The sequence below is a fragment of the Heloderma suspectum genome, chromosome 4 (genome assembly GCF_057233095.1).
Source record: "Heloderma suspectum isolate Gila_16-S chromosome 4, 16-S_ref, whole genome shotgun sequence".
Lineage (NCBI taxonomy): Eukaryota > Metazoa > Chordata > Lepidosauria > Squamata > Helodermatidae > Heloderma > Heloderma suspectum.
The window spans coordinates 216613656-216641359 of NC_139461.1; the positions used below are offsets into that span (position 1 = coordinate 216613656).

The 27704-nt window shown below is 41.9% G+C and overlaps 1 protein-coding gene across 3 annotated transcripts; it reads left to right on the plus strand.

Moving 5' to 3' along the window:
• On the plus strand, positions 1–27704 carry SLC35D1 (solute carrier family 35 member D1). Of its 3 annotated transcripts, XM_084852281.1 has the most exons (12): positions 1–684; positions 1742–1775; positions 1868–1954; positions 3533–3600; positions 5732–5803; positions 7057–7125; positions 8248–8350; positions 9675–9767; positions 24463–24530; positions 25095–25173; positions 26215–26297; positions 27524–27704. In XM_084852281.1, exons 1-12 carry the CDS (start codon positions 467–469, stop codon positions 27630–27632), a joined length of 1083 nt encoding a protein of 360 aa, XP_084708407.1. In that variant the 5' UTR covers positions 1–466; the 3' UTR covers positions 27633–27704. The 3 variants fall into 3 exon arrangements, with proteins under 3 accessions (XP_084708407.1, XP_084708408.1, XP_084708409.1); XM_084852282.1 differs by lacking the exons at positions 1742–1775; positions 1868–1954; positions 3533–3600 and having other exon boundaries at positions 368–684; XM_084852283.1 differs by lacking the exons at positions 24463–24530; positions 25095–25173; positions 26215–26297; positions 27524–27704 and adding an exon at positions 14993–15226 and having other exon boundaries at positions 368–684.

The following is a 27704-nucleotide window of genomic DNA, read 5'->3' on the forward strand; positions in this document are numbered from 1 at the left end:
GGAAACCTATGGCTGCAGGCTATACGTTAAGCGTCGCGGGCGCTCTGCCCCAGCGGCGGCGCTCTCTGTTCCTCCGCGCTTTGCGAAGGCGGGCAAGCCCCGGCGCTTTTGCGGCGCTGCTTGGCTGCCGCCTCGCCGAAAAGCGAACCCCGTTGCGCCAGCGTGCGCTTTCGCCCTCAAGCCGGCGCCTTCCAGATGTGCGGGCCCGTCCACCGCTGGCCATGGGTGATGGGTACTGTAGTCCAACCCATCCGGAGGGCACCCGCTTAGGAAAGGCTGGCTTCGACAAAGCAAAGCCGCCCATTTCCTCCCGGCGCGCGCAGGGCCAGCCCGCCAGGCAGGCGGCCCGGATTCCCCCTTCGGGAGCAGCTTGGCCTCGCAGTCTCCTCCCTTTGCCCAGCCTCTGCTGGCTGCCGGCCGGCCGGCCGCGCTCCGCTCCGCCCTTTCTGACGTTCCGCTTGCAACTATGTCGGCGGCCGCGCGCAGACGTCAGGCTGCTGGCGTGAAAGGAGAAGCCCCCGCCTCAGCCGCCGCCGCAGCAGTCCCAGCTCGCGGAGATGAGGAGCCGGGCATGGCGGCGGCCCCGAGCCTCACCGTCTGCCTCAAGCTGCTGGCGGCTGCGTTCTACGGCTTCAGCTCTTTCCTCATCGTGGTGGTGAACAAGAGCGTCCTCACCAGCTACGGGTAAGGGAGGCTGGCGAGCCGCGAGCGAGCAAAGTTCGCCGGCGCCAGGGGGAAGTTCAAGGGGCAGCGCCAGCCGGATTGCAGATTAACTCGTGCAGCGGGGGAGGCAGGCCGGGGAAGCCGGTGGCGTCCCTCCCCGTTCGCAGAGCTGCTGCTGAGCTGGCGACCCACCTCGCCGCTTGCCGGCTGTGCTTCTGCAAAGCGCCGGCTCTGGTTGCTTTTGGTGACGCTCGAGAAGAAGCCTCCATGTTAAACAGTGGGGACAGGGTTGCCATCGGCGCTCCCTACTTCCAGGGATGAGCTAGAGGGCATTTGCATTGGACGTGGTGCAGGCGCCCCTCCCGCCCGCCGATACATTGATGAGACCACTTGTAGGTCGCTCGCTCAGAAGTTGCCAGCTGCCCCTTGTATTACTCCCAAGACCGTGCAGCACCACGGAAATGCAGTGAGTCTCTCGCGTACAGCACCGCCGCGGCTGTAATCCCCTGCTTGTGTAGCTAGAAGCAAGCCCCGCAACGGGTCTTGACTCTGAGTAGGCATGTGCCGTCTTGCACTACACAGCACCATAAATTTCCATAGAGCACTACTGGTTTGCAGCTTCGGCCTTTAATTGCCATCCAGTGCCCCGCCATTAGGGTTTTCTGAAGCCCTAAAAACCTCCCCTCATCCTCGCGTTGAGCCTTCCCTACAGTATTTTAAAGTTATTTCCACAGACACCCCGTGATTTCCCTCCTCATTGAACATTCATTGCATGTGTACTTCTTGAATAGATGTGCTGTAAGAAGTAACTGATGCCATCCAACTGCTATGCAAATACACTCGAACATGCTAGGACTGTGCATGAAAGGGCGTTGGTTGCCAGTGGCAAAGCATTTTTTTAAATATATACACCTAGTGCTTATTTGTTTGTTTTCCCATTTTGGCCAGTGAGTTGTTTTAACACTAGATAAAGGGTGAGGCAAACCACTTTTCCTGTCACCGGCTTGACTTTTTCCATTATGTATGCCTTGCCCAGGGTCTGTGCTGTTTGGTTTAATTTGTTTGCCATTTGTTGTAGATTTCCTTCCTCGCTGTGTGTGGGACTGGGCCAGGTTAGTTGGAATCATGATCATGAAAATTTCTAGCAGGGCAGGGAGAGCATGGGACGATACAGTGATAGCTCTCTTGCCCCTTCCTTTCGCAGATGTTGGCTACAGTAGTTGTTCTCTGGGTGGGAAAGGCACTCAGGGTGGTGAAGTTTCCAGACTTTGACAGAAATATACCTCGAAAGGTATGGTATTTTTTCTTTCTCTTCTCTTTCCCTTGCTTTATAAATCACTGGGAAATCATCTTAGTAGAAGCATAGCCCCGTTACATATGCTTATAATTAAGAAGGAGTGGTGGTCTTAAGTTCTGTTGTGTGTATGTTATATATTCTGCAGAAAAAATACAGGAACACTCCCTTGAAATGCATTAATATAAGTACTGCTTGCTGTTCTTGATAACTTAGAGCAGCCATTCCTGACCTGTGTTGACTACAACTCCCAGCATCCCCAGCCAGCAAGGCTGCTGGGAGTTGTAACATCTGGAGGGCACTAGGTTGGAGAAGGCTGAATTAGAGCAAACTTTTAAATATGTAAAAAGTGCTGTTAATATCAAGAGATTCCAGTTTTTTTCTTCCTTTTGTGCAGTATTACTCTGATAAGCAAAAATCCTAGAGGAGTAACTGTGAGTCTGTTGCAGCAGAGTCTAGTGAGAAGTTCATGCCACAGTTAGCCACATAGTCTCCATGAATAGTATTGGATGCAAGATAACCTAATAATGTAGTTATAAATCCTTTACAGATCAGGATATATGCATTTGCTTAATGTTAACTGTTGGAAATTCCTTTATTTTAGTCAACAGAGCTATATTTAAGGTTATTTGCAAGTCTTTTATAGCTTGATCTGTAAAAGTTTACTTAGGAGCAAGTTATACACTACGTTAAATGCGTGATCACAGTTTTAAAATAATTAGTGTGTGTATCTGTGAGCACAATTGGGACAGCTGTGCGTGGAGAGGGGATTAATCTTTCCATCTGTAATGTGATCCCCCTCCAGTCCCCCTCAGAAGCTGCTATGTGCTCCAGGAGGGAACCTGCTTTTCGTGCCAACCCTGCCCCTTCCTGTGCACCATGATCAGCTCACCACACAACTTCTATTTTCAAATGTGATTGCACATTTAATATAATATATAGATTGGCCCTTAGAAATATGTTCTACTGAATTTGAGAGGATTTGTTCCCAGTTCAGATTGCTTTATGGTGCAATCCTACGCATACTTAGGAGTAAACCAGTGAAATAAATGAGATTTACTTCTAAGTAAACTTGGATAGAATTGGCCAGCATGTCCATGTTAATGTTTATCTTCGTATTTTAGTAGATCCCTAAATGGTTTTCTGATGCCCAATTTAAATATGACTCTGGGCATAGAAACTTATCCATGCAAAGCATTGTGTTAAAAGGCTTCCAATTTCCTGTGTATATAGCATTGGTATGCCTATTGCCACAATGTAAGTTTGAAAATGGAATGTCTTTGATGTGACAGAATATGTTCCATTTATGTTTCCAAAAGTTAATGCAGTCTTGAAAAAAGGAAGGATGTGTGTGTTGCTCTTGTAAGTTGGGTTGCAAAACCATTCTGGTTTTATATGCCAAAGCTGTTATTCCACAGTTAAAGCATTACTGTACATTTCCTAAAGCTTGCCATGTCGTGTGCATGGCGAAGACTCTTCCAGTTGTAAAACCATGTAACTGTTTTGAATGATTAGGTCTCTAGCTGACTTTACCTGTTTATTGAGTGTTACTTTATCCCTCTTACAATTTTCTAGACGTTTCCACTACCTCTTCTCTATTTTGGGAATCAAATCACAGGGCTGTTCAGCACAAAGAAACTGAAGTATGGATAACTTTTATCTATTCATGACATTACAGTTGTATTAAGCATTTATTAAAATAAAATCTCTGAACTCCAGAATGTTTGTATTATTGATTACTTCAAATGTAGTGAATGGAAATTGGCTAGATCCTACAAGATTTGTTTGTGGGGTAGTAGGGTGGTGTTTTTACTTAAAGCTCTGTGTTCTTCCAGCTTAGCTAAAGGAAAAAATGCTTGATATAAGAAGAAGAGGGGAAAGTAAGGCTTTCTTTTTGATTTGTTCTTTTGCAACAGAGTTCTGTTCATGTTTACTTAGAAGTAAGTTCCACTCTGTTCAGTAGGACTTACTCCCAGGTAAGGAGTAGTAGGACTGCATCTTTAGCTTAGGGAGGGCAAATGCTTTTAACAGTACAATCTTCTATATGTCTACTCAGAAGTAAGTCCTACTGAGTTCACTGCATGTAGGATTGCAGCCTTAAAACGCTTTATAACAGAGCCCTGTTGACTCAGCACTTCAAAAAAAAATCATGGAAATCTTGAGGGAATTTACTAGTACCCCTCCACATCAGCCATTGGCATGATTAGACATGACATTCCAAGACCAAAAAAAAAAGGATAAGTCTGTACTGAAGTGTATGGAAACAAGAACAAAGCTGTGGGTTGGATCCTGACTTAGTCATACTTAGAGTAGACCCATTAATTCAAAGTATTGTTAAGTCTGGATCCAATTTGTTCATGCATAAATAAAATGTTGGGTAATAACAGTAGGGCAACAGAGTTTGCATCTCCTTGTCACAAAACATGGTTGCAGATCATGACCCTGTTTGGATGTAACAGCAGTGTGGGATCCCTTTGCAGGGATGCACACTGTGCACAAGTTGCTTCTGGTTTCCAGGAACAACCCACAAATGTGGCATATGTAGGATGTTTCTGTGATAGCCAAACCACAGCACTTGGGGCTGTCCATGGGTTAAACAACCCCGAGTTAACCCATGGCTTGTTCTTGGGTTAACTTGGGGTTGTTTAATCCATGAACAACCCAAAGTGCCTGGGTTTGGGTATCACAGAAACAACCTATAAATGCCACATTCATAGGTTGTTTCTGGAAATTGGGTGTAGCTCACATGCAGTTTGTGGGTTAATCAGTTAACCCACAAATTGCGGCCAGATGCCACTATTGCATCCAAATAAGGCCCATGTAAACATGCTGACAAGGAAATTATAATATAGTGTTTCACTTAAGATTTGTTCTCTTCAGCGTAGTTAGTGGTTTCTTTTTCATTCAAAGACAGAGTTAAGAAACTTCCTAGGGAGAATATGGTTTGGAAATTGGTGCTGGTAAATGTACTAAAACAGAACATTGTAATTATTGTTGGAAAATATTAATGAAACCTACTTGAAAATATAATTGGAATATTTTCTTTCAACAAAACCATTGCCTTAAAGCTTTATATAATTTAAACATATATGCATAAAATATGATGTGCAGTAATAAAGCACATTAAGGTAGACAGTTCGCAAAATCAGCCGTTCTGCTATTTTATCTAGGGAAATACCATGCCATTGCTGAATACTCCTGGAGCCTGTGTACTAAAAGATGTGCTCAGGTACTAGCTTTAGTAACCAACTTTGGAAGATGGTTAAAAATAACCTTAATTGTAGAGCCTTGCAACTTGAGAGCCTTGCTCATTTCAAGGGACTGAGCTAGAAGCAAGTGTGCTCATTCATAAATAACTTTTCCATGCACTGCTTCCCGGAATAAGGTTTTAAAATGGCTAATATGAAGCTTGGCTATATATATGTGTGTGTGTGTCAAAACAAATTATTCAGTTTTGGGGAATTACATTTGCTAGCCCCAGGCTTTGTGGGATGTTGGCCTTTTCTTGCTACTTTTTCTCACAAGTGTTAGAAATGACCTTTTTGGCCCACTATGATTTTCCAGGAACAGCTACTTTCATTCACTACACCTGTGTTTTAGTGTTTATCTTAGTTTCTACAGAGTAACTTGAAAATGGTGTGTGTGTGTGTGTGTGTGTGTGTGTGCGCGCGCGCGCATGCACACACGAGTGAGAGAGAGAGAGAGAGTGGGTACCAAGGTACTCCTAAGCTATTGTTAGCCCCTGTCCAAAGCTTTATTTTTCTTCTCTTTCAGCTTGCCAATGTTTACAGTCCTGAGGCGGTTTTCCATTCTGTTTACAATGTTTGCAGAAGGAATCTTACTGAAGTGAGTTGTCAGATGGTGCCATGGGTTTGTGCCATGTGAAGGGTGCAGCCTGTGCCAGCACTATTTTAATTCCTTTTGGTTATGTGGTCAAGTAGGAGGCCTGCACATGGTCAGCTCAAGGCATTATGGGACAAAGCCTTTTGTAGATGTCACTCTGTATATTTGTGTTATGTTGAGTGGTGGCGGGTGTGAGTGAGTTAGTGAGAATGCGTAGGAATCATGTCAGTGTTGGGGGTCCACAAGTTTGGTTTGGCTTGCCAGTGACTCATAATTTGTAGTTGCAACTGACCCCTCTCCTTTCTCCAGTCTTCTCTCTCTCTCTCCATGCCAGAGAACATGGTGGTGGGAGTGGGGGTGTTCTCATATCACACTGAGCTTTGCTTCAAAACTCAATGTGACAAGAAAACTCTTTTCTGCTCCAGGAGAGTGGAGGATGATATTGCATTGAGCTCTAAAGCAGGAAACCTGCTCCAAAGCTCTGTGTGATGGATGTGACCCTCTTGGCGAGAGGAGGAGAGGATTCTCAAACTGTGTTGGGCTTATGAGCAGGCTGCATGAATGTTGTGAGAGATCCCTTCTCCTTCTGGAGAGGCCACCTGCTCAAAGCGCAGTACGGTATGAAAGATCTTCCTCCCTTCTCTTGAGCTGGGATCGTGGAGAAGAGGGTTTCTCATATGGTGAACAGGCACCTTGGTCGCTGGTGGGTGGGTTTGGATAGATCTTCCCCATCCTGGTACCTTCCAGATATTTTGGACTTCAACTCCTGTCAGCCTCAGCCAGCATGGTCATTAGTCAGGAATGCTGGAGTTGTAGTACAGAACAACTGTCTGAGGTTTTATAACCTCAGACAGTATCCATGGCCTTTGCTCTTATCTCCTGGACAATGTGTCATAGATATAATGTGAGATATCAGTGGGTATGTAATACTTTTTTGATATTTGAAACCCCAGCAATTCTTAAGTGCTATATTGTAGGCAGCTGTAACGTGTGCAGGTCATTTGCCACATCTTGAGTTTATGTTGCCACTGACTTGCCTTGTAAATGACTGAGGGGAAACAAATGAAATCCTGAGCTACATTTCTCCCCTCCACCCCATATGTGCCTGTCAGCTCTGGTGGAAACTTCAGAGAAAATTCAGGCTATCATAATCTCTTGAAAGATTATCATGGACCACAGTTTAAGAATTGGGGGAGTACTGGGAATTTCTGAATACTGGTTGTAGTAATGACAAAGCTCTTGATTTTTGTTCTTAGGAAGAAATTTTCTTGGGGAATTCAGATGACAGTATTTGCAATGATAATTGGTGCATTTGTAGCTGCAAGGTAAGGTTTACAGTTCTTTTAAAAAATAGCTTAAATTTTGTTAAATTTTTATACTAATGTATCCTTCAAGTATATGCTTATAATAAAGATTCTGTCTAATTAATGAAAGGTGAGTAGAAATTCAGGTGAAGACCTGTGAGAATGTAGTTGAGACAATACGTGACTGGCTAAAGTAAATATCAGCATAAATTAATACAATTTGTACTGCTTTATAATCACATGTACTACACATTTTTGTAGTATTCTGTAATATCATTCTCCCCCCCCCCCCCGCCCCAAATATAAAGACTTTCTTAGTGGGTGATTCTAGAGCAGAGCTAGGAAATAGCAGGTGGCAACGTCTGAAAGTGGTTCTGGGTTTGGTTTAGACCAGCCTTCCCCAGCCTGGTGCCCTCCTGCCATCCCTTTGTAGTCCAACATATCTGGAGGCCACTATCTTTGAGAAGGCTTCTCTAAGGAAGTCAGCCACGTACTCTGCAGCTCCTCTATTCAGTTATTTGCATATTCTCCCTGCTCCATCCCAAAATGATGGTTGGCTAGCAGAGTTCATTTCAAGTGGTTGGTGCAATTAATGTCAACGCAACAGTACATCAGGCTAATGCTAATTTAACTTAAAGTAGTGGGTTTCAACTGGTGGTTCTTCACATTATGTCAGGTGGTACATGCAAAAGCACCTAGAGTTTGGGATGCCAGTGTGAAGGGCATTCACTGGTGACACAGCTAGTTTCTATTTCAGTCCTAATAGGCCTTCCTTACCATGATGATGCTTTGCATAAGGATTTCCCTTTGTCTCTGCCCACCTGATTGTTGATCTCTTCTCTGGCAGTGAAGTTCATGTTAAGGAGAAATAAAGATGCGTAGTCTAGGCACTCTGTTTCCCACCTCCATCTGCCCCCTAAAGCTTCTACAGATAATTACAGTACTGATCTTACATGTAGTGTTCATGGAGCACTGGATGCAAGGGGTCTTCCCTTGCTCAGCATCCTCTTGCACACCTGAGACCCAGTCTACAAATGAGACCCTCGTGCAGAATCCTCTTCTGCTTGCAGTTTGCATGCATTCATTAATTGTGCGAGTTACGCATTCTCCATGACTTTAAAATCTTTTCTTTTCCCTCTGTAGTTCTGATTTGGCATTTGATCTAGAAGGCTACGTTTTCATTTTGATCAATGATGTCTTGACAGCTGCAAATGGTGCATATGTAAAACAGAAATTAGATTCAAAGGTAGGCTCATCTTACTATTTCATTTTAAATCCAGCCTTCTGCCTTATTGATCAGGAAAGGGTGAATAAGTTTTAGTAATTGTTTTCTGGAGAAAAATGTTCATTACTCAGTAATATAGCACACCTATTAGTCTATATCTTGTCAAAATCATATTTCATTTCCTTATTTCTTCCATTTCCCTACTTTCTCTTACTACATTGCAAACATCATAACACCATGTACATAGTATTCTAACAGTTTGCTTTTCTGCAGGATAGCCCGCAAATGCAGATGTAGTTCAGAATTAAGTCTATAACATTTATCATGCTGGATCAGCCCAAGGCCCCTCCAATCCAGCACCTTATTTCCATCAGTTGTCGCCTTGAGTTAAGTAGCATATTCATAAAACCAAAGTCATTCCTGTGCTCTGCACTATCACACCATAACTGTTTTTAGTGTGATGCTATTTCACCCCAAGATGAAATTGGCAGACTACAAATTGACTGCAGAGACATTTGAAAACATGCATGTAGTCTGGTTCATCAGTACTGAGGTACAAGTATGTATTTTATATATGTTATACATAGGATAAGGGTATTTTTTTAAAAAAAAATTAGGTCTGCGGGCTACTACAGATGTAATACTGGCTGCCTCCTAACTGTGGTTAGTAAATCAAGAGCTAGTCCAAGGAATGCATGTCTCCCGCTGCTTAATCCTGGCTAAACAGTGGGTCTGTATGGGTGAGAGCTATGGTCAAAGCTAGTCACGGTTTCCCAAATCAGTAGCTTCAAATCAGGGGACACTTTTCTCCAGAGAGGATACAGCCTGTGGGCAAGGATATACATTCCCAAGTCTGGCCCCTGACTTACTAACCATGTTTAGCAGTGTTGCAGCTGCACCAAACTAGTGATAGACTTTTTATGGACAAAGTACTTCTGTGCTTGTTAGATTTATTTCTGCCTAGCATGGGGGTAAATTTCATATGTCCCTGCACTCCTACAGTGCATATAGTCTCCCACTTTTTTATGTCTGTCTCAGGATAGGCAGGGGAAGAAGTGAAGGACAAATTTTGATAGTTATTTTTCATTTAATACTTTTTTGCTTAAAGTAACATTAAATTGTAATATAAAAATGAGTAATATAGCTGGCAAAACTAATTTTATGTCGTTGATGATTTGGACCATGGGGAGAACATGAAGCTGCTTTATGTCTAAGGATTCAAACAGGAAAAAAATTATGGTGTTTGGAGAGGATGACTACGAGGTCTTATTTTGTGTAGTTCTCTGTTTAAGACTTTATCTTTCAGCCAAGACAAATACCTACATTTTTTTTTTCTCATTCTCAGGAGCTGGGGAAATATGGTCTACTTTATTACAATGCACTGTTCATGATTCTTCCTACCTTGGTTATTGCCTATTTTACAGGAGATGCGCAAAAGGTAAGTCTTTTGGGTTTTACTCTAGTGTGGAAGCTTTAAAATCAAAACATTAGGCTGGTTTGCACATAACGCTAAGCTACCATGGGTTAATTAATTAAACAACCCTAGGATAATCCTAGAACAAGAATAACCCATAGGAATTGTTGTTTAACTCTCGCATAGCCCATGCTATGCGGGTTTGCGCAACACGATAAGCCACAGTGTGTGCCCGCTGCAGATTCCATATTCAAAATAGTGGCTGGCGCATGCTGCAAAGCCCCAGAGGTTAATTAACTCACAGTTGTTTAGCATTTCATGTGATCCGGCCCTATGTATAATGTATTTAATAGCATTAAATGCACTTTTACTCTTTAGTATGGGTTCTTAAAAATGGAGTGTAAATACAGCTTTACAGTGTTGTCTAGTAGAATGGTTAAATGTAGCAGCATTCAGTTTCCACCCTCTGGCATCTTAGTTTATTTTCTTTATATGCTTCTCTTTCTGTCAAAGCACTTTACGTTAAAAATAGAAATACAGCAAAACAGAATAAAATAAATATTGGCATTTGTCATCCATTAAACATAGTTGCAAGTAAAGAAGCACAATTTTGCAGAAATACATGAAAAGGCAATAGAGAATTCTGAGACTGGGGAAGAAGTTGAAAGGACTCTTATACTGGCATTGATTTCAGTGGAACTTGTACCAGTACATACTGGGAAGCCAGTACTACAGTCCTGTCGCTGACAGTTTGCTTGTTCTAGCACAAGGTACTTGATACCCTGTCCTTCAACCAGGAGCACCACAACTATACACTAGTAACATTAAGAGTCAGTGCAATAAACTGCAGTGGCAACACCCAGTAATTATGCAGTTGCTTCAACCAGTCACAACATAGGCCCACTGGATGCATAGGGTTTATGGGTACTGTTGCCTAACTGTCCATACATGTTAGAGGAACAGTGCAGATGTAGAGTCTATGGATATTGTGAATTCCTTCCACACCCAAAAGGAGGCAAGCAAGTGTCTGCTGGGACTCACAGTGCATGTAGGTGCAATGTGTGTCCCAGCACATGGGCACTTCAGTGTGGTCCTGTTCTGCTCCTGTGGGGCTTGGCTGTGGATACGATCTGAGAGTCAGTAGGATGAAATGGGATGATTTTGAAATCTTGCACTTATGACAAACACGAGTATCCCTGTATCAACTGAATTATTTCTCTTTCTGTTACGAAGCAGTCTCCTCTAACTTTGTTAATGAACAGAATACGGTAAAAATGCAAATCCTTAACTCTTTGCACCCTTGTTTTATGGAATGGAATTGTTTTATGGAATGACATTATTTCACTATAGAAAACAATATCATTTCATGTTTATTAACATCTTCATTTACTTGTTAACCTATCGTCACCACTTTTCAGTCTATGTGCTACGTACTTTTATAACTTGCTTACCTCTCACCTCATCTGTGGCTGTGTGTGTGTGTGTGTGTGTGTGTGTGGTATTAGTTGTTCCTGTTTTTTAGAAGACACCTTGCAGTTACACTAGTATCAATATTGTTCCAGGACACTATATAGAAGTTGATGAAACGTAAGGATGCTTAGCTGGTCATTTCTTGCTGATGCTTTTCATAAATACATACTAAGTGGAAATACAACTACAACAGGTAGCATGTCATTGCTCATATTTTATTAAAATAATACAAATGGATATAAATGGCATAACAAGGACAGCAGACAAAACAGCAGTTAAGGTAACAGAACAATCAAATAATCATGGCTTAAGGATACATTCTGAGTCACCACTCCAGCCAGATAACCCACAGGACTACCTTTAAATTGGCCACTCCAGAACCTTGGCAGGAAATATCAACCAATCTCCACCCCAATATAGGTCAGGTGGTTAAATTACCACCTGGGCACCCCTCACAATCCCTTGTGTCCTGTATACTGCTACCTAATTGTCTCCCAGGTACATGCTTTTTGTAATGCTCAGTCAAGCTAGCTTTAACTCAGTCAAGTAGCAAGAAACCTTGATCACCTTTCATTCCCCTGAATCACACTACTGATCCCTTTGTTCTATCCCATCATGAGTCCAGCCTCAAAGCCATTGACCCCTTTGTACTCTTTATTTTGAAGTCTATAACTGCCCTTCAGGCACCCGGCCTGCTCTTTTCTTCATTTGTCATGGGACTCAGCATGGATAAACTTGCTGTCACACTTCTCTAAGAAACACTGGGGGGGGGGGTGTTGGTTTATGTACCTATGTATGTATTTATTAGTAATACTTATATACCACTTAATATAATGAAATCCCTAAGCAGTTCTCAGGCCTATTCCTTGTCATCCTTTCCTAGCATTCTCCCTGCTCTATGCTGGTGTGCAGCCCACACTTCCAAGGCCAGAGCCCTTCTCTCCTCCTCTTGAACCACCTTGTTGCGTCATTTCCCTAAATAGATCCATGTTGTGTTTCATACCCAGATAGAGCTTCATTCCATGGTGAAGCATCCGTTGCTGTCTCTAGCCGGTTTCCATATGGGACACAGCCCACCCTGTGTGCTCCTTCCATTGCTTGCTGGAACTAGGTTCCTTGCAGGAATTGCATCCTCTGTATGAGTTGGCGACAGTCCAGTGGTGAGGTGGACTAGCAAGGAATTTGCATTGTTTTTTGTGGTGGTCACAGGGTCTTGAGTCAAACACAGCCACCATCTTAGTCATGCTTTTTAGCTTTTAATCAGTTCCCTTTCCTTGCCTCCTTTCCCACTGTTTTAGCACCTCCACAGCCTCACCTGACATAAATGTAAAAGAGCAACGGAGTTGGGTGTCACCAGCATACCTTCAAATCCTTGGATAACCTTACCCAACAATTTCATGTAGATGTTAAACAGCATGAGGGACATGATAGAACCATGCAAAACCCCATAACATAAATACCAGAGGGCCAAGCAGTAGATTCTCAGTATCATCTTCTGAATCTGCCCTCTAGACAGGAGCAGAACTACTGAAATATCATGCCGCCCCCCAAATTCCCAACCCTGAGAGTCCATGCAGGATACTATGGTTGATGGTACGAAAACCTACAGAGACGTCCAGGATGTTGAACAAGGTTGCACTCCTTATCCTCTCCTGGTATCAGGGTAACCAAGGCACATCCCTGGAACCAGATTGAGGGATCCAGTAAATTAGTCTTATCCAAGAGTGCCCGGTAATCAACCACACAAGCAACTTGACCAAGATGGAAATGTTCATAACGGGTTAATAGTTCTTACAATCCTCAGGGTCCAGAGAGGCTTTCTTTAGGGGTGGCTTCTCACCCACCCATTCAGGACAGCCAGACCACTCCTCCTCACAAGGAGGCATTTACTTAGTCGATCCCATTCTGCTTGAAGTTATAAGTCAAGGAAAGGCAACAGTCAAGCAGAAATGTGGTAGGCCAGACCCCTCCAGACAACTTGTCCATGTCCTTGGGCTGCAAAAGTTGAAAGCTCACCCCACAAAATAGGACTAGACTGTCTGTGCCTTTTATACAACCTTGAACTGCACTGCAAAAATTAGTTGTATCCAGCCTGAAGCAAATGCAAACCATTTTATCCTTGAGGTGCTTAGCAAAATATGTTGAAACATTCCTCCGAGGATTCCTTCACATCATTGTGAAGGCCAAATTGGAGCAGGCCCTGAGCAGCAATATTATACATAAGAAGCTGTATATAGCTGACATATCGATAAGGCTATTGCCAAGGTATTAATGCCTCAGTGATGAATGACACACCGTAAAGCAGAGCTGGCATACAAATGCTACATGAGTAAACTTTTTTTCTTGTAAGAGGATAAAATAGGCATGTACAGATGGCAGTTTTTAAAAATAGGAACCAAGATTGGCAATTACTTAGTTAAAATGCTTATGGTACTGCATAGTTAAAAATATATTTTGAAAGGTTAGAGTCTGTATCTTGGTGTCAGGATAGCTTTTATGTAAATGAATAGTTTGATTAATGAAACATAGGATAGTAAAGACATACATAGATCGCAGCTAAATGATTGGTTTTGAGAAGACTTCTGGGTGGCTAGGATGATGCATTTAAAAACCTGCTCTTGAGATAGAGAGTAGTGTTCCAGTGTTTATATATTTTTTGGGAAATGTGTTCATTAGAAATATGTGCACCAACAAAATAAGGGATAGAATACCAGCACTGTGCTAGGCTTGGTATTCAGTGTGTGTGCATGTATCTTAGGCTACTAATTTTTTGAATAAACTTTGTTTTTCTCCTCTGGCAAGCTCTTGGCAGTGAAGGTGAACAAAAGCCGCTCTGTTTAACATCCAGGAAGCTCAAAATCCACAGGGCTTGGGAAATCATTGGCTTGCTCGTAATATACTTAAGGCCAGGGATGGGCAGAGTTCAGGTTTGCAGGATCTTTGTTTTTACAGGAACCAGAAGATCCACCAACCAAAGTCTGGTGTAAGACATATACTTAAGACTTCAATAATTCTGAGCATAGGAATGGGGGGGGGGGTACCACAACTTGAACAGACCTCACAGTTCTTCCACCTGCACAAAAATCACTCCTGGTGACCCCAAGCTTTCTTCATTTCAGCAGTATAATTGCGGGGGTGGGGGAAGTCATTTTGTTACTGTTATTGTTAAACAAGTGGAAGTCATAAATCCTTGTTAGTCTACTGCAAATCACCCAGAGATCTGCCAGTAGATCAAGATCTACTTTCTGCCCACTCCTGCTTAAGACTATGCCTCTCCCCCCTACACAGATTTTACATATATATCATCCTATATTAATCTGCATTCATGTTGATAAGGTAGTACAAAGTATGAGCTACAAGGAATAAAAAGAGATTATGCCAGCACATGAATTTCTTTAAAATCCAAGTCATGTTTCAACAAGAGAATGTTTGTCAGTGAAATTAATAGCCCCATTGATTAAGCCATGGAAAAACACATCTGTGATGAATATTGTTTACACCAATGGGATCCCAGCAGTGTGGATAAGTTATGTTGCCTGAACATAACTATTGCCAAGGTTATGCTATTGGAATATATAGCTGTCTTATATAAAAGCCCTGTGTCTTGGTCCTATGGGCTGTGCACATAAGGAAGCAGGCTGTATCAAGGGACAGGGACTGCAAGTTATCTAGGCTCATTGCTGTCATAAAAAGGACCTGCTTGTGTCTCAAATCATCTGTGGTTTGTGGTTAGAAAAGGTTGTTTCCCATTCTTGCTGTTCTTTCTCTTCTGATTTCAGCAAGCCCTGAGAATGCTGGGAAGGGCATGCTCCAGGTATGCTGTTGAACGGACACTTTACCAGGCTTTTCAACTGGGCCCTTTGAGAGAGTTGAAAATACAGCATTTTAAAACAAGTATCTCATGTTGTTCTGTTAGTTGTTAGGGGCACATTCAAGGGAACTGATTTTCAGTTAACAATGTTGGTTGTGAGAAAGGCCCCCTTCACTTTTCTTCCTGCTAACTCCCTTTTCAAGCTTTGTCAAACTTTTGTGGTACACTCTTATTAGGTCCAATAATGCAACTTTAAAAGATAGGTCTAAAGGTAGAACATAGTGCCAAAACCCAACCCTTGGCATCTAACCTTTGTTGACAGGGACCCTGTGGGAGTGCCAGATATCTGTGTATAAAGAGTACAAAGTGATGCATCACGATTTCCCAGGATTTTAGCTAGTGCCAGACCATTCACACAATCAAACAGGCTTAGAGGTGGTTTGGCTGTGCACATGATATCTAACTCTTTGCCTATACTATAATTCAGTCACCCAAAAACCTGCCGGTTCAAAAGACCAGAAACTAAGGCTATCTCACATTGGTCCAACTCCACAAAGTCAAGACATTGGAAGCTAAGGCTGATCTGATGTGCCCTGTGACCAGCCATGATGTTGTGCAATGTCACAGATTGTGCTTGCTTACAACTTGTCCTCTGTGCACCCACACTTTTCCTGGGTCCTGCAGTCCCAAATCCAGATTGGGAGGTTGGAGTGCCTGGGACCAGCCAAAATGCTCCACGTTGTGCTGGTTCTCTGTTGCCTTATGAAACATCTGAGACTTACTGTATCACTTGGCCATCACTACAACTTGTGGAAGTGAATTCTATACTTCAGCTGTGTGCTATGTGAAGAAGTACTTCCTTTTTCTTGTCCCGAATCTCCCACCAGTCAGCTTTATGGGATGATCCTGGGTTCTAGTATTATGAGAGAGGGAGAAAAATGTCTCCCTATCCACTTCCTCCACACCATGCATAATTTTACACACCACTATCATGTCTCCCCTCATTTGCCTTTTTTTGCAACCTAAACAGTCCCAGATACTGTAACTTTTCCTCATAGGGGTGTCACTCCAGCCCTTGGATAATTTCAGTTGCTCTTAATGAACTTTTTCAAATTGTATAATAACCTTTTTTACGTGGAATGATCAGAACTGTACACAATATTCCAAGTGAGGTTGCACTATAGATTTGTATAAAGTATAATCCTGGGAGTTTTATTTTCGATTTCTTTCCTAACTATACCTTCAAATACATGGAATTTGCCTTTTTCACAGCCGCACACTGGGTCGACATTGTCACCGAACTCTCAACCACGACCCCAAGATCTCTTTCTTGCTCAGTCATGAGCATATAAATGAAGCTGGGATTTTTTGCCCCAATGTGTATCACTTTACACTCTCTTACATAGAAATGCATTTGCCATTTTGATGCCCATTTTTCCACTATGCTTTGTTTTAACCACCCTAAATAATTTGATATCATCCGCAAACTTGGCCACCTCACTGCTCAGTCCTAGTTCCAGATCATTTATTATCATCATCATCACATTTGTCATCATCACATTTATATCCTGCCTTTTTCCCTCTTGCGAGCAGCTCACATGGTCATCCTCCTCCATTTTATCCTCACAACAACCATGTGAGGTAAGTTAGAGTCAGAGTCAGTGAATGGCCCAGAGTCACCCAGTGAGCTTTATGGCCAAGTGGGGACTAGAACCCAGATCTCCCAAGTCCAGCACTCTAACCACTACACCACATTGGCTTTATGAACAAGTTGAAAAGTATTGGTCCCAGTACAGGTCTCTGTGGGAGCCCACTGTGTCCATATTTAAGGACACACAGCTCACTTAATGACTTTGTCCAGTCATAGACTCTTAGCCTAACCACCCTTACCGGCTTGTTGTGAAGATAAAGGTGGCACATACATACACAAATATACACAAGAAAGTTTTATCGCTGCAACCCTATGCAGATTTACTTGGGAGTAAATCTCATTGAATACAATGGGAATTACTCCCGAATAAACATACAATAGGATTGCAGTGTAAATGCAGGAACCAGCAATTGCTAATTAAACAAAAACATCTAGACTGGGATAACCAGAGGTTGGAAATATTATTTATAGTGCAATCCTCTGCACCTGTATACTCACATGTAAATTCCATTGATTTGTACCAGAATTGACATTCTAGTAAGTATGGTTAGGTGTGAAGCCCAAAACATTTCGGGAAAGCTGGTAATTGGGCAACAAGTCAAATTAAGGTTGAGATCTGAAACACACTTAACATGGGTGAGGTCTGGGAAGGGGTGACTGGTGCACAAGAAGGGAAGGTGGGGGGTGGTGTAGATGAGCAAAGGGAAGGGGTATATGGGCATGGGGGAGGGGAAAGAGGGTTTAATGGGCTTAGATGGGGAAGGGGTGGGGGGTATGATTAAGGGGAAGAGGGTGCAGAGGAAGAAGGGGAAGCAGTGGGGGTGCAAATGAGCAAATGGAAGGGGTGAGGAGGTGCTGATATGGAAAGGGCTGGGGGGGTACCAACTGAAATTGTGGTTCAGTTGTGGCTACCTAAGAGTTCAATATATACTGTAAAACTTAAGCAGGAAAATAGTGAGTACCCTTTTAACTTGTTTAACAAATGAAAACATGCCACACAAGAAGTCTTGAGATATGAACGGTTTATGAAGAAAAGTGAATACCAAAGAACATCACATACAGAAGTAAAATGTGAAACATGCAATGATTACAAAGAAAACATGTGTACTATGCAAAATATGCTACAGTTTAACTCTTGCTAAGAACTATTAAAAAACAGTGTTAGTAGGCCCAAGTAGCAGCAGTTTGCATTGTTACTTAGCTATACTTAAGCTTCCACCAGTCCAAACTATTTAAATGCCATGTTTGAAGCTTTCAACTATATAGCAGCATGGTCCAAACTTTAGGGAAAAGGAAGTGAGTGGCAGGGGATTAAAGGGAAGGTATAGCTACCTATCCCAAGCAGAGATCTGAAGAAGAGGCTTTCGTGGACCCAGAGGAAGATTGAAAGAGACCTATCCTAGAATCCAGGTGGTAGAACTCAGGAAAGTCCAGGTAGGCAAAATAAATCGAGGTAAAGAAAATATTTTAAAATGAAAAGTGCTCTGAAGCCCAAACCTCACTAGTGAGCAAAATAAAATACAGAGCGAAAACTACACCAAGCTGCTCAGGAGCCAGGTGCCTGGCTCACAGAAACTGGCTTGGGAAGGATAGCCCAAAATAGTCTCAAAGCCAAGGGAAAATATGTACAAAAAGAGAAGGGAGGCAAGAACCAGGCTGAGGCCAAAAAGGCCTCCAAAACAAACCAAAATCTGCTAACAAAGCTCAGAGTTAAGCAAAAGGTAAAAAGCAAGCAAGCCAGGTAGGAACAAACATGAATCTTGTCTTTTTCACAGAGTGCTGTTGCTTTCTTTAATCCCCTGACACTCCTCCGTTTTCTGCTGTTTGATTGGCCCTTTTCCCTAACTGCTAACTAGAAAATTTGGTTCAAGATTGGGAGCGGGGCAGGGGGCAGCAGAAATCTGCAGAGGCAGTTTCTCATTGTTTTAGGCAGCTGATGTTACACTAGGTTTTATCAGGATACATGGGAACTCTCCGGACTCATGGAGCTGCTAGTTGCAGGGAATAACAAACATTGTAACCTTTTCTTATACTGGTCCATTGCTCCACAATGTGACCACTGCTTTGTCAGCATGATTGCTTGTGACGTTAGTGCCCTGGGTTATACAGTCAGGGCCAGAAATATTGGAACAAGGATAACTGTTTTGGCAGTTGGCCACTGTACACCACCACATTGAAGTTGAAAGGAAACACACCCAGATGAGAGCGAAGTCAGGACTTTCAGCTGTAATTCAAGGGGTTTGACAAAAGTGGGGTACTAAGCATTCAGGAAGTATAGCCAGTGGCATACACACACACCCATCGTTGGTGGCTCATAAGTAATGGAACGAATGGTTGAGAAGCAGCTGCATGGCCAGGTGTGGCCTGTTTCCTGGGTACCCCATGACCAATCAAGCAGATAAAAGGCCTGGAGGTGGTTCTGGGTGTTATGTTTGCATTTGGTAGCTGTTCACTGGAACTCCCAACATGAGGTCCAAAAAGGTGCCCATGTGAGTGAAGGAGGCCATCATTAGGCTGAGGAAACAAAATAGACCCATCAGAGAGATAGCAAAAACATTGGGAGTAGCCAACACAACAGTTTGGAACATCCTGAAAAAGAAGGCATTAACTGGCAAGCTCAGCAACAGCAAGAGGCCTGGAAGACCATGGAAGACAACTAAAGTGGATGACCACAGAATTCTGCTCATGGTGAAGAGGAACCCTTTCACAACATCTAGCCAGGTCAAGAACGCTCTTGAGGAGGTAGGCATGTCATTGTCAACATCTACAGTCAAGAGACGGCTTTATGAATGTAAATACGGAGGTTTCACAACGAGGTGCAAACCACTGGTAACACTCAAGAACAGACAGGCCAGATTACCCTTTGCCAGCAAACACCTAAAAAAGCCTGCCCAATTCTGGAATAAGATTCTTTGGACTGATGAAACCAAGATTAACTTGTACCAGAATGATGGGAAGAGAATAGTATGGAGAAGGACAGGAACAGCTCATGATCCAAAGCATACCACATCATCTGTCAAACATGGTGGAGGCAGTGTTATGGCAGGGGCATGTATGGCTGCCAATGGAACCGGATCACTGGTGTTTATTGATGACCTGACTGCTGATAAAAGCAGCAGGAATGAATTCTGAAGTGTAAAGGGCTATACTTTCTGCTCAGACTCAGCCGAATGCTGCCAAACTGATAGGACGCCGCTTCATATTGCAGATGGATAATGATCCGAAACATACAGCAAAAGCTACCCAAGAGTTTCTCAAGGCAAAGAAGTGGGATGTTCTTCAATGGTCAAGTTAGTCAACTGATCTCAACCCAGTAGAGCATGCTTTTCACTTACTGAAGACAAGACTGAAGGCAGAAAGACCCACAAACAAGCAGTGGCTGAAGGCAGCTGCAGTAAATGCCTGGCAAAGCATCTCGAGGGAGGAAACTCAGCATTTGGTCATGTCCATGGGTTTCAGACTTTAGGCAGTCATTGACTGCAAAGGATTTTCATCCAGGTATTAAAGGCGATCCTTAAGTTTGAAATGATGTTGGTTTGTTCCATTACTTATGAGCCACCAATGATGGGGGTGTGTGTATGCCGCTGGCTGTCCTTCCTGAATGGTTAGTGCCCCACTTTTGTCAAACCCCTTGAATTACAGCTGAAAGTTCTGACTTTGCTCCCATCTGGGTGTGTTTCCTTTCAACTTCAATGTGGTGGTATACAGAGGCCAACTGCCAAAACAGTTATCCTTGTTCCAATATTTCTGGCCCTGACTGTACCTTCTTCCAGCTTCCACCTGTTGAAACTGAAAAACCCCTCAGGATGTCTGCCTCCACTTTGGTCAGTTGTTCTCACTGACACACAAAGCTTCAGCCTTGTAACTGTCTGGGTTAAAGAGACACCCAATATGCCTAATTGGTTCCATCTACCCAATACAGGAGATGTAATAAGGAAGTATGTTTCTAATGGTAGCGCGACAAGACAAACCTATACATGGGATTTTGTAGTTAAAACAAAGAAAAATTTATTTAAAACAAGAACAGTTATATATTAATCCATTTAGTCTTACTTACTCTACCCTTTCTAAATCCTTTTCCCAAACCCCACTCACTAGACATAGCTTCCTCAATCCTAAGGCCCTATCTGACTTCCAGCTGTCAGTTAATTTCTTTTATATTCTTAGGAACCCCCCCCACACACACAAGCCCCTCCCACCTTTCACTCCCTCCCTAACACTCTATTAACCCTATCTTACCTGGGTCACATATAACACCGCAAACGCATATATTAATATAACAGGCGTATATGTTACAGCCTGCTTCTCAGACTCCAGGCAGCAAAACATTCTGCCCTCAGGGAAAGACAGGCCTGCTCATGAACCAAAATTTCACTCCTATTCCATTGCTTCTAAGTCCTCTGGTTCCAGCACTTGAATAAAAAAAGGGACCTTAGTAACACAATAAAGGGGTAAAGAGGGAGCAGACGAAGAAGGGGAATGAGTGGAAGCATAGAACAGAAGGGATGGGGGGCTCAGATAGGTGGAGGGGTGGCATCTGGCCACCCTGAGGGGATCGCTTGCCTGTATACCCACCCACCCACAGCGACCCCAGAAACTCACCACTTAACTACTGCTGTTGCTTTTCCGCCACATGGCAGTTATTCCCTTCCCCTCAACATTCCAAGGCTCCTCATTATGAGACTCCCATAGACCCTCCTTATAAATAAAAACTATTAAAAAAAAGGAAATTGAACTTTAAAAAATTCCATTCCACCCACCACAATAGAAAGGGAAAAGGAAAACATTCTTTAAAATAAGGAGCCTATGCTTCTTTCACAAATCATGAGCACAAACGGTAGCCAACATGTTTTTCAAGAACACTTTTGTGTGACCAAGTTTTCTTCTTTTTTCTGTTAACTGCCCTTTCTCCTTCAGTCTTTAACCAATCGTCCTGAAATTTTCAGGTTATGTAATACTGACATTTCTGGCACATATACATTTCAGGAAGATTGATGAAACCTTTTCGATCTTATTAAGGTTAAAAAACCCACCTCCCAATTTCCATTTAACATTATGGAACCCTTATTGTACTGACGCCTTATCTAAATAGGAGCCACAACTGTGGCTCCTATAATTTGCAATGATTACTCCTTGTTTTTATTAGCTTTCATATTTTTTTAAAAAAGCAAATGAGTATACTATAGGAAAAATAAACTTTTTATTCTTGTAAACAGGTACTGTCTCCTTTCTCTTCATTTAATGTGTTTTTCAGTCACCCCTCCACCCAGTGAATATTTGAGGTGTGATTTTACAATAAAAATCAAAATAAATAAAATACATTGCAAGAAAAAAGGCAAACCTTCTGAAATCAAAGATCATCTTTAATCGCTAAAAGCTTGGCAAAACAGCATAGTTTTTACTATCCATCTAAACACCAATAATGAGGGACCCAACATAAGCTACATATTGTACACTGCCCAGAGAACTGCTTTACTGTTACTCAGCAGTTTAAAAGTACAGTAAATAAATCAACTTATGTGGGAAAGGAGTTCCACAACTGGACTGCTGCTACACAGTGGTATTGATGTCGAAGACCACTTGTGTGGGAGAGAATGGGAGGATTTAGAGTGGAAATTATGGCTTGATCTGTCCCAACAGTTAGAAGCACCTTTTTAGCAGCAAGTCTGTCTGCAGATCTCTAGTTACTTGAAGTTGTGTGTTACAGCATTAAGTTTGAACATGAATGGGTAAATTGCATCTGAGTAAATGTTGTCTTTGCCTCTCTGAAAGTAGCTCTGGTTTGTTTCCAATTGAATTTTATGTTGGTACATACCCAGCTTTCTCTTCTGTTCTGTAGCAATCCACGATAAGCTGCTGGCTGGGTTTATATGTCTGTGTATGCCAAATGCTCGTAGGGAAGTATCTAATCTGGATTCAGCATACATTTGCTACTAACAACCATCCCCTCCCCTTTTTTGAAACAGCTGATTAATGTTAAAGCTAGTGTTTATTTTGTTATGGAGTATCTTTATCCTAAAAGGCTTATTTTACTACTCCTATGATGTTATAATTTTCTAATAGTTGGGAGGCATAGTTAAGGTGAATGCTGCAGAAATGGTAAATATTTGCAATACTCAGTTTTAAGCTCCAACACAGTGTATTTGCTTCATTCCAAAAGCTGTTGTAAATTTTGATTTGTAATTAGAAAATTCACATAGTGCTCAAATTCTGTTCATACCTATTGCTCAAATCCTAACTTCCTGTAAGCAAAATTCCACTTATGGGATGCTCCTGCTGGCAATTTGAGTGCTAGATTTGGGCTGGATTTGTAGGGGGCCTATATTGCAATGGGATTTGCAAAGGAAGGGCTTTTTGAAATGTTTAGAAACTCAAAACAATTGAATTTTCAAGAAATAGAGCCGGAACCCCTCTCTGCTGTGGTGGCATAAATCTACCACAAGATTGTTAGCTTCCAGATTAGTACAAGCATTCATGAATTGGAGGAGGTAATCTTGTTAATGCCTATAATTAAAGTTTTGTTATGGGTAAAATGGCTAGGATATGTTGAATAGAGTTGCAGGGCCTGATTGACATACATTCCTGAGAGATAATCCCCTCTCAATTTTAAAGATCTCTTTGTCTGCCTTCAGGCATTTCCTTTGCTATGATGTGTGCGTGGGTGGGGGTGGGGCTTCCTTCAGTAAAGGCCCAGGTGCACAGACCAGAACTTCCATACCAACTCCAGCTGCATATGGTCTCAGTACATCAGTACTCTAAAAATGCTTCATAGAACAGTCAGTTTCCTTATCAGTTATGGGAGTCATTCAGAATACTTGCTGCTTGAGTAGTATCACTTTGATAACGTGGGCTGTTCTTAGCTCAGGTACTTTTCAAGAGCTCATGAGGAAACCATTTCTGAAACTGTCACCCAAGACTGCCAAGGGCAAGCCATCATCTGGAAACAGACATACTACATCGCCAACAAATTAATATTTTTGTATATGTGGCCCAAGTATAAGTGAATACATTGTTCATTGTGTCTATGCTGCCCATTGTATAGTGCTTCAAGAGATCATTTCCTGTCAGGGTTTCGTAGTAGTCTGTTGCAATTTTCAGATAATTTGCTGCCTCCTTCATGATGTGGATATAATTGTTACCTATGGAGTTGTACCACAGTGGCAGGTGAAAAAACTAGGAGTAAGTTTTAATATCCTGTACTGGAGACCATCTCACAAACTGTCATGAGGACACTTGATAAAATCTTTGTTTGACTAGTTTGCTCATATCAGCCATGTTTTTATGGATTTCTTTGCACAATTCGCCTCTGCCCTTTGCACTTGGTTTGTGCTGATACAGTTGTAATGACTATGGCTGATGCAAATACATTGAGAATGTCAAGCAATCTTTTGGAAGAGATGTTTGAAACAGCCTGTATGCTCATCAAGAAACAGAACTGCTGTACTTTAAGCACTTTTGCCTGTTGCCTCTTTCATTGACTAATTCTGTTCAGCATGGGATTTTATTTTTAAATGTGATATTGCTGGCTCCCCAGTATTGGACATTTTCTGTCGCTCACCCTAAACTATCACGCCTGTATCTCCTGCAAGGACAAAACTTCAGTAGCAATTATATCATGCTAATAATTTGAATCTTTCACTTTTCAGTTATCATGCATAATCTTTTTCTGGCTCTGAAGTTGGAGCATGCTCATCCTCAAACTTCCAGCTTATTTGTGCAAGGTGTGACAGACTCCTGTTCTGCAGTTTTTCTTTTCTGTTAAGATACTGGATTTGTTTTGTTTTCAGGCAATGGAATATAAGGGCTGGGCAGACACTCTCTTCCTTATACAATTTTCACTCTCGTGTGTAATGGGGTAAGGATAATTTTAAATTCATCTTTCCTGGGTTTTCTCTCAAGAAGCACTAGCACTGTATTATTAGCAGCTTTATGGATTAGTGTGTTTGACTCTTTATCATTAGACAGAGCAGGCTAAACACATCAGCAGAAAATAACTGCTATGAAGATTATATCTATATTTCAAGGGCTGAGTGCTTTGAATGCTAATACTGTGCTGTTCTAGCAAAAAGTGATAATTCAAGGTTCCACTATATTGGGGTTGGGCCAACTCCAAGCTTGCATGTTTTATGTTGTTTTTACTAGAATCCTTGTGATCTACCAGTATGTTAGATTTACAGAGCAAGAATATAGGCTCTCTTATGCCTTAACTCATCTGTGTTAAGTGATCCAAGGTATGCACTCTTCTTTAAGAATATAACTACCTTGCTAGTCTAGGCCCATCTAGTTGAACATTCTTTGCCAAAATCTCAGAAACCAGCAGGTACCAGATGGTGTGCCAGAAAACAGTCAGTGGTCTATCTTTTGTTCACCCTATGCACTATATTAAATGCACTGTCAAATTTTGAATTTTTCTTTGCAGGTTTGTTCTGATGTATTCAACAGTACTATGCACTCAGTATAACTCTGCCCTTACAACTACAATTGTTGGTTGTATTAAGGTAAGCTCTTCAAATCCATACATCTGACAAATAATTGTAATACCCCACATTACAATTGTGTGTTTGGGACCTGGGGGGAAACCCCCAACAACAAATGGGCACAATCCAGCCGCAGCGTACACCTTTTATACTCTTTAAATGCATATGTTGAACTGGATTAAAGGGAAGAAATCAGAGCAGTGTAAAGGATATCTTAGTAACTGTCCTATTGCCTTGAGTCACATGTGTCGAAGAGCCTGTGCTCCGAATTGAAGTCTTTGACTTGTATCCAAAGTTAGTCCTACTTAGAGTAGTTCTGTTGAAATGAATGGGACTTAGGTTAATTTAACTTTGGTTACCACCCTTTCTGTATGCATGAGAGAAATGATGTCTTCATGTATGCATTAATCTCAGTGTTCCTGAAAAAAGTTAAGCTTGAGAAGGGGGAGAAGAAGGAAGGATAAAGCTTAAACACTGGAAAGTTAACAGACACCTTGGGATTTCTCAGTAACTGCAGTTACTTCCAGGATAACCAGGTTGTTTCTATCTCGGGGCTAGTTTGCACATCACAACAAGCCATTGTGAGTTAATTAACCCTTGGGGAATTGTGGTGCATGCTGACCACCATTTTAAATATGCAAGCTCTGGCTGGTGGTTGCTGTGGCTTGTTGTGTCATGTGAACCAGGGGAGGGGGGCAGGGTTGTACAAAGATTAAACAACCCTCACATAGCCCATGGTCTGTCCTAGTTCCTGGGTTCACACCTGGGTTCACACGACACAACAAGCCACGGCAAGCCAGCTGAGGCTTGTATATTCAAAATTACAGCTGGGATGTGCCAGGAGGGTTAATTAACCCATAGTGGCTTGTCGTGATGTGCAAACCAGGTCCCTTCAGTGCAGGGTCAGATCTGTATGTAATGTTTTTTCTAATGTTGTAATCTCATGAATTAAAATATACTTTGGCAATATATTTACCAACATTACTGCCCTCACCCTGGGGAAAAATACCCTATTTAAATACTCTGCCTAAAACAGGTAAATCATGTATTTTTAATTTCCAGAACATATTAATAACCTACATAGGAATGTTCTTTGGAGGAGATTATATTTTCACATGGACAAACTTTTTAGGGTTAAATATCAGGTAAGTGCAATAAAGCTTATATCCTTTTTATAATGGGCAATTTAAGCAAGGCTGCTAAGGCGTTCATAGGTAGATGTTTATAGTTCATAACAAAGTCTGCGATCTTATACTCATGTACCTGGCAGTAAGCCCCATTGAACTCTGTGGAACTTACTTCTGGGTAGACATGTGTAGGATTGTATGATAGTATTCAAATAAAAATAGGATTTTTGGAACTGCAATTTAGTGGGGGAAAGGTAAAATGAAACTAAATATAGACAAATAGAAAAGACGCAAATATTTTTATATATTGGCTGCATACCTCAGGGCAGGCTTGCCTTGCCCCTAGTATGTGAGTTGGTGGGGGTGGGGCAGTGAAGCCCTTTCTTTGTCCCCTTCTAGGCTAAGGATAAAGATGCTGTCATTTTGCTAGCATTTGACACAGTTTAAAAAAGATAGGCTGCCAGATACATAACATTTTTGGCTTCCTGGAGTATCTGACTGTAGTCAATAATTTTAACTGCTCAGTTGACACTACTTGACTGGTTAATTGACTTGTGTAGTCCTACATTTGCTCCTGCATGTGCATCTGTTTTCTCTGCTATGGATTTTCACTTCCTCAAGTAGTGTGTCTGTTCAGAAATTATCTACTCCAAGGTCATAGTCAAATATTACACACACACACCCCTCCCTCCCTCCCTCCCTCCCTCCCTCCCTCCCTCCCTCCCTCCCTCCCTCCAGAATTGTAATAAAGAGCCATTAGTCTTCACTGAAATGTTCCGTCTGTTTTCTGCCATAAATATAGCTGGAATGGTAGCCTTCTAATGTTAGCCTTTCTGAATAGAATTGAAACAGTGAAGGTTGTAACAGATGCAAAAGGAAAAACTATTGACAGTGTAAGGAAATGTAAAACTGAATCCAGGACAGGGGAGAGGCAGTAATTTGTCACATGTATTGCTTATTTAATCAGAATCCTGCAAACTTTCTCTTTTCCATGTAATTCAATTCAAGTGCTGAATTAAAAATATAAAGCACTAATGAAGGTATTTCACAGTTATCTGGCCTATTTACATGAAAATCCCTGACATTTTCTCTCCTTCTAGTATTTAGTAGAACATATAATGGGGACCAGCTATACGAAGATGTTGGCAGGAGTAAAGCGGGATTCAGACTAAGTTGTTTAGTATAACTTCAGGAGGACTAAGTTCAAAATATGCATCATTAATCTAAAACCTGATGTCTTACAGTATTGCTGGAAGTCTGGTGTATTCTTACATCACCTTTACAGAAGAGCAAATGAACAAGCAGTGTGAAGCTAGCATCAAGATGGACATTAAAGGGAAAAGCTCTGTATGACAAAAGGGTTACTTATTAAAAGTAACTGTTGCTCTACAGCAATGACTGCTGACAAATCAGTAGACTATGCAG

Excerpts from the sequence above, each read along its gene's own strand:
- SLC35D1 (XM_084852281.1), top strand. The coding sequence starts at position 467 with ATGTCGGCGGCCGCGCGCAGACGTCAGGCTGCTGGCGTGAAAGGAGAA. Across the intron at positions 1,776-1,867 it reads TGTGTGTGGGACTGGGCCAG|ATGTTGGCTACAGTAGTTGT; the intron begins GTTAGTTGGAAT and ends TTCCTTTCGCAG. Across the intron at positions 1,955-3,532 it reads ACAGAAATATACCTCGAAAG|ACGTTTCCACTACCTCTTCT; the intron begins GTATGGTATTTT and ends ACAATTTTCTAG.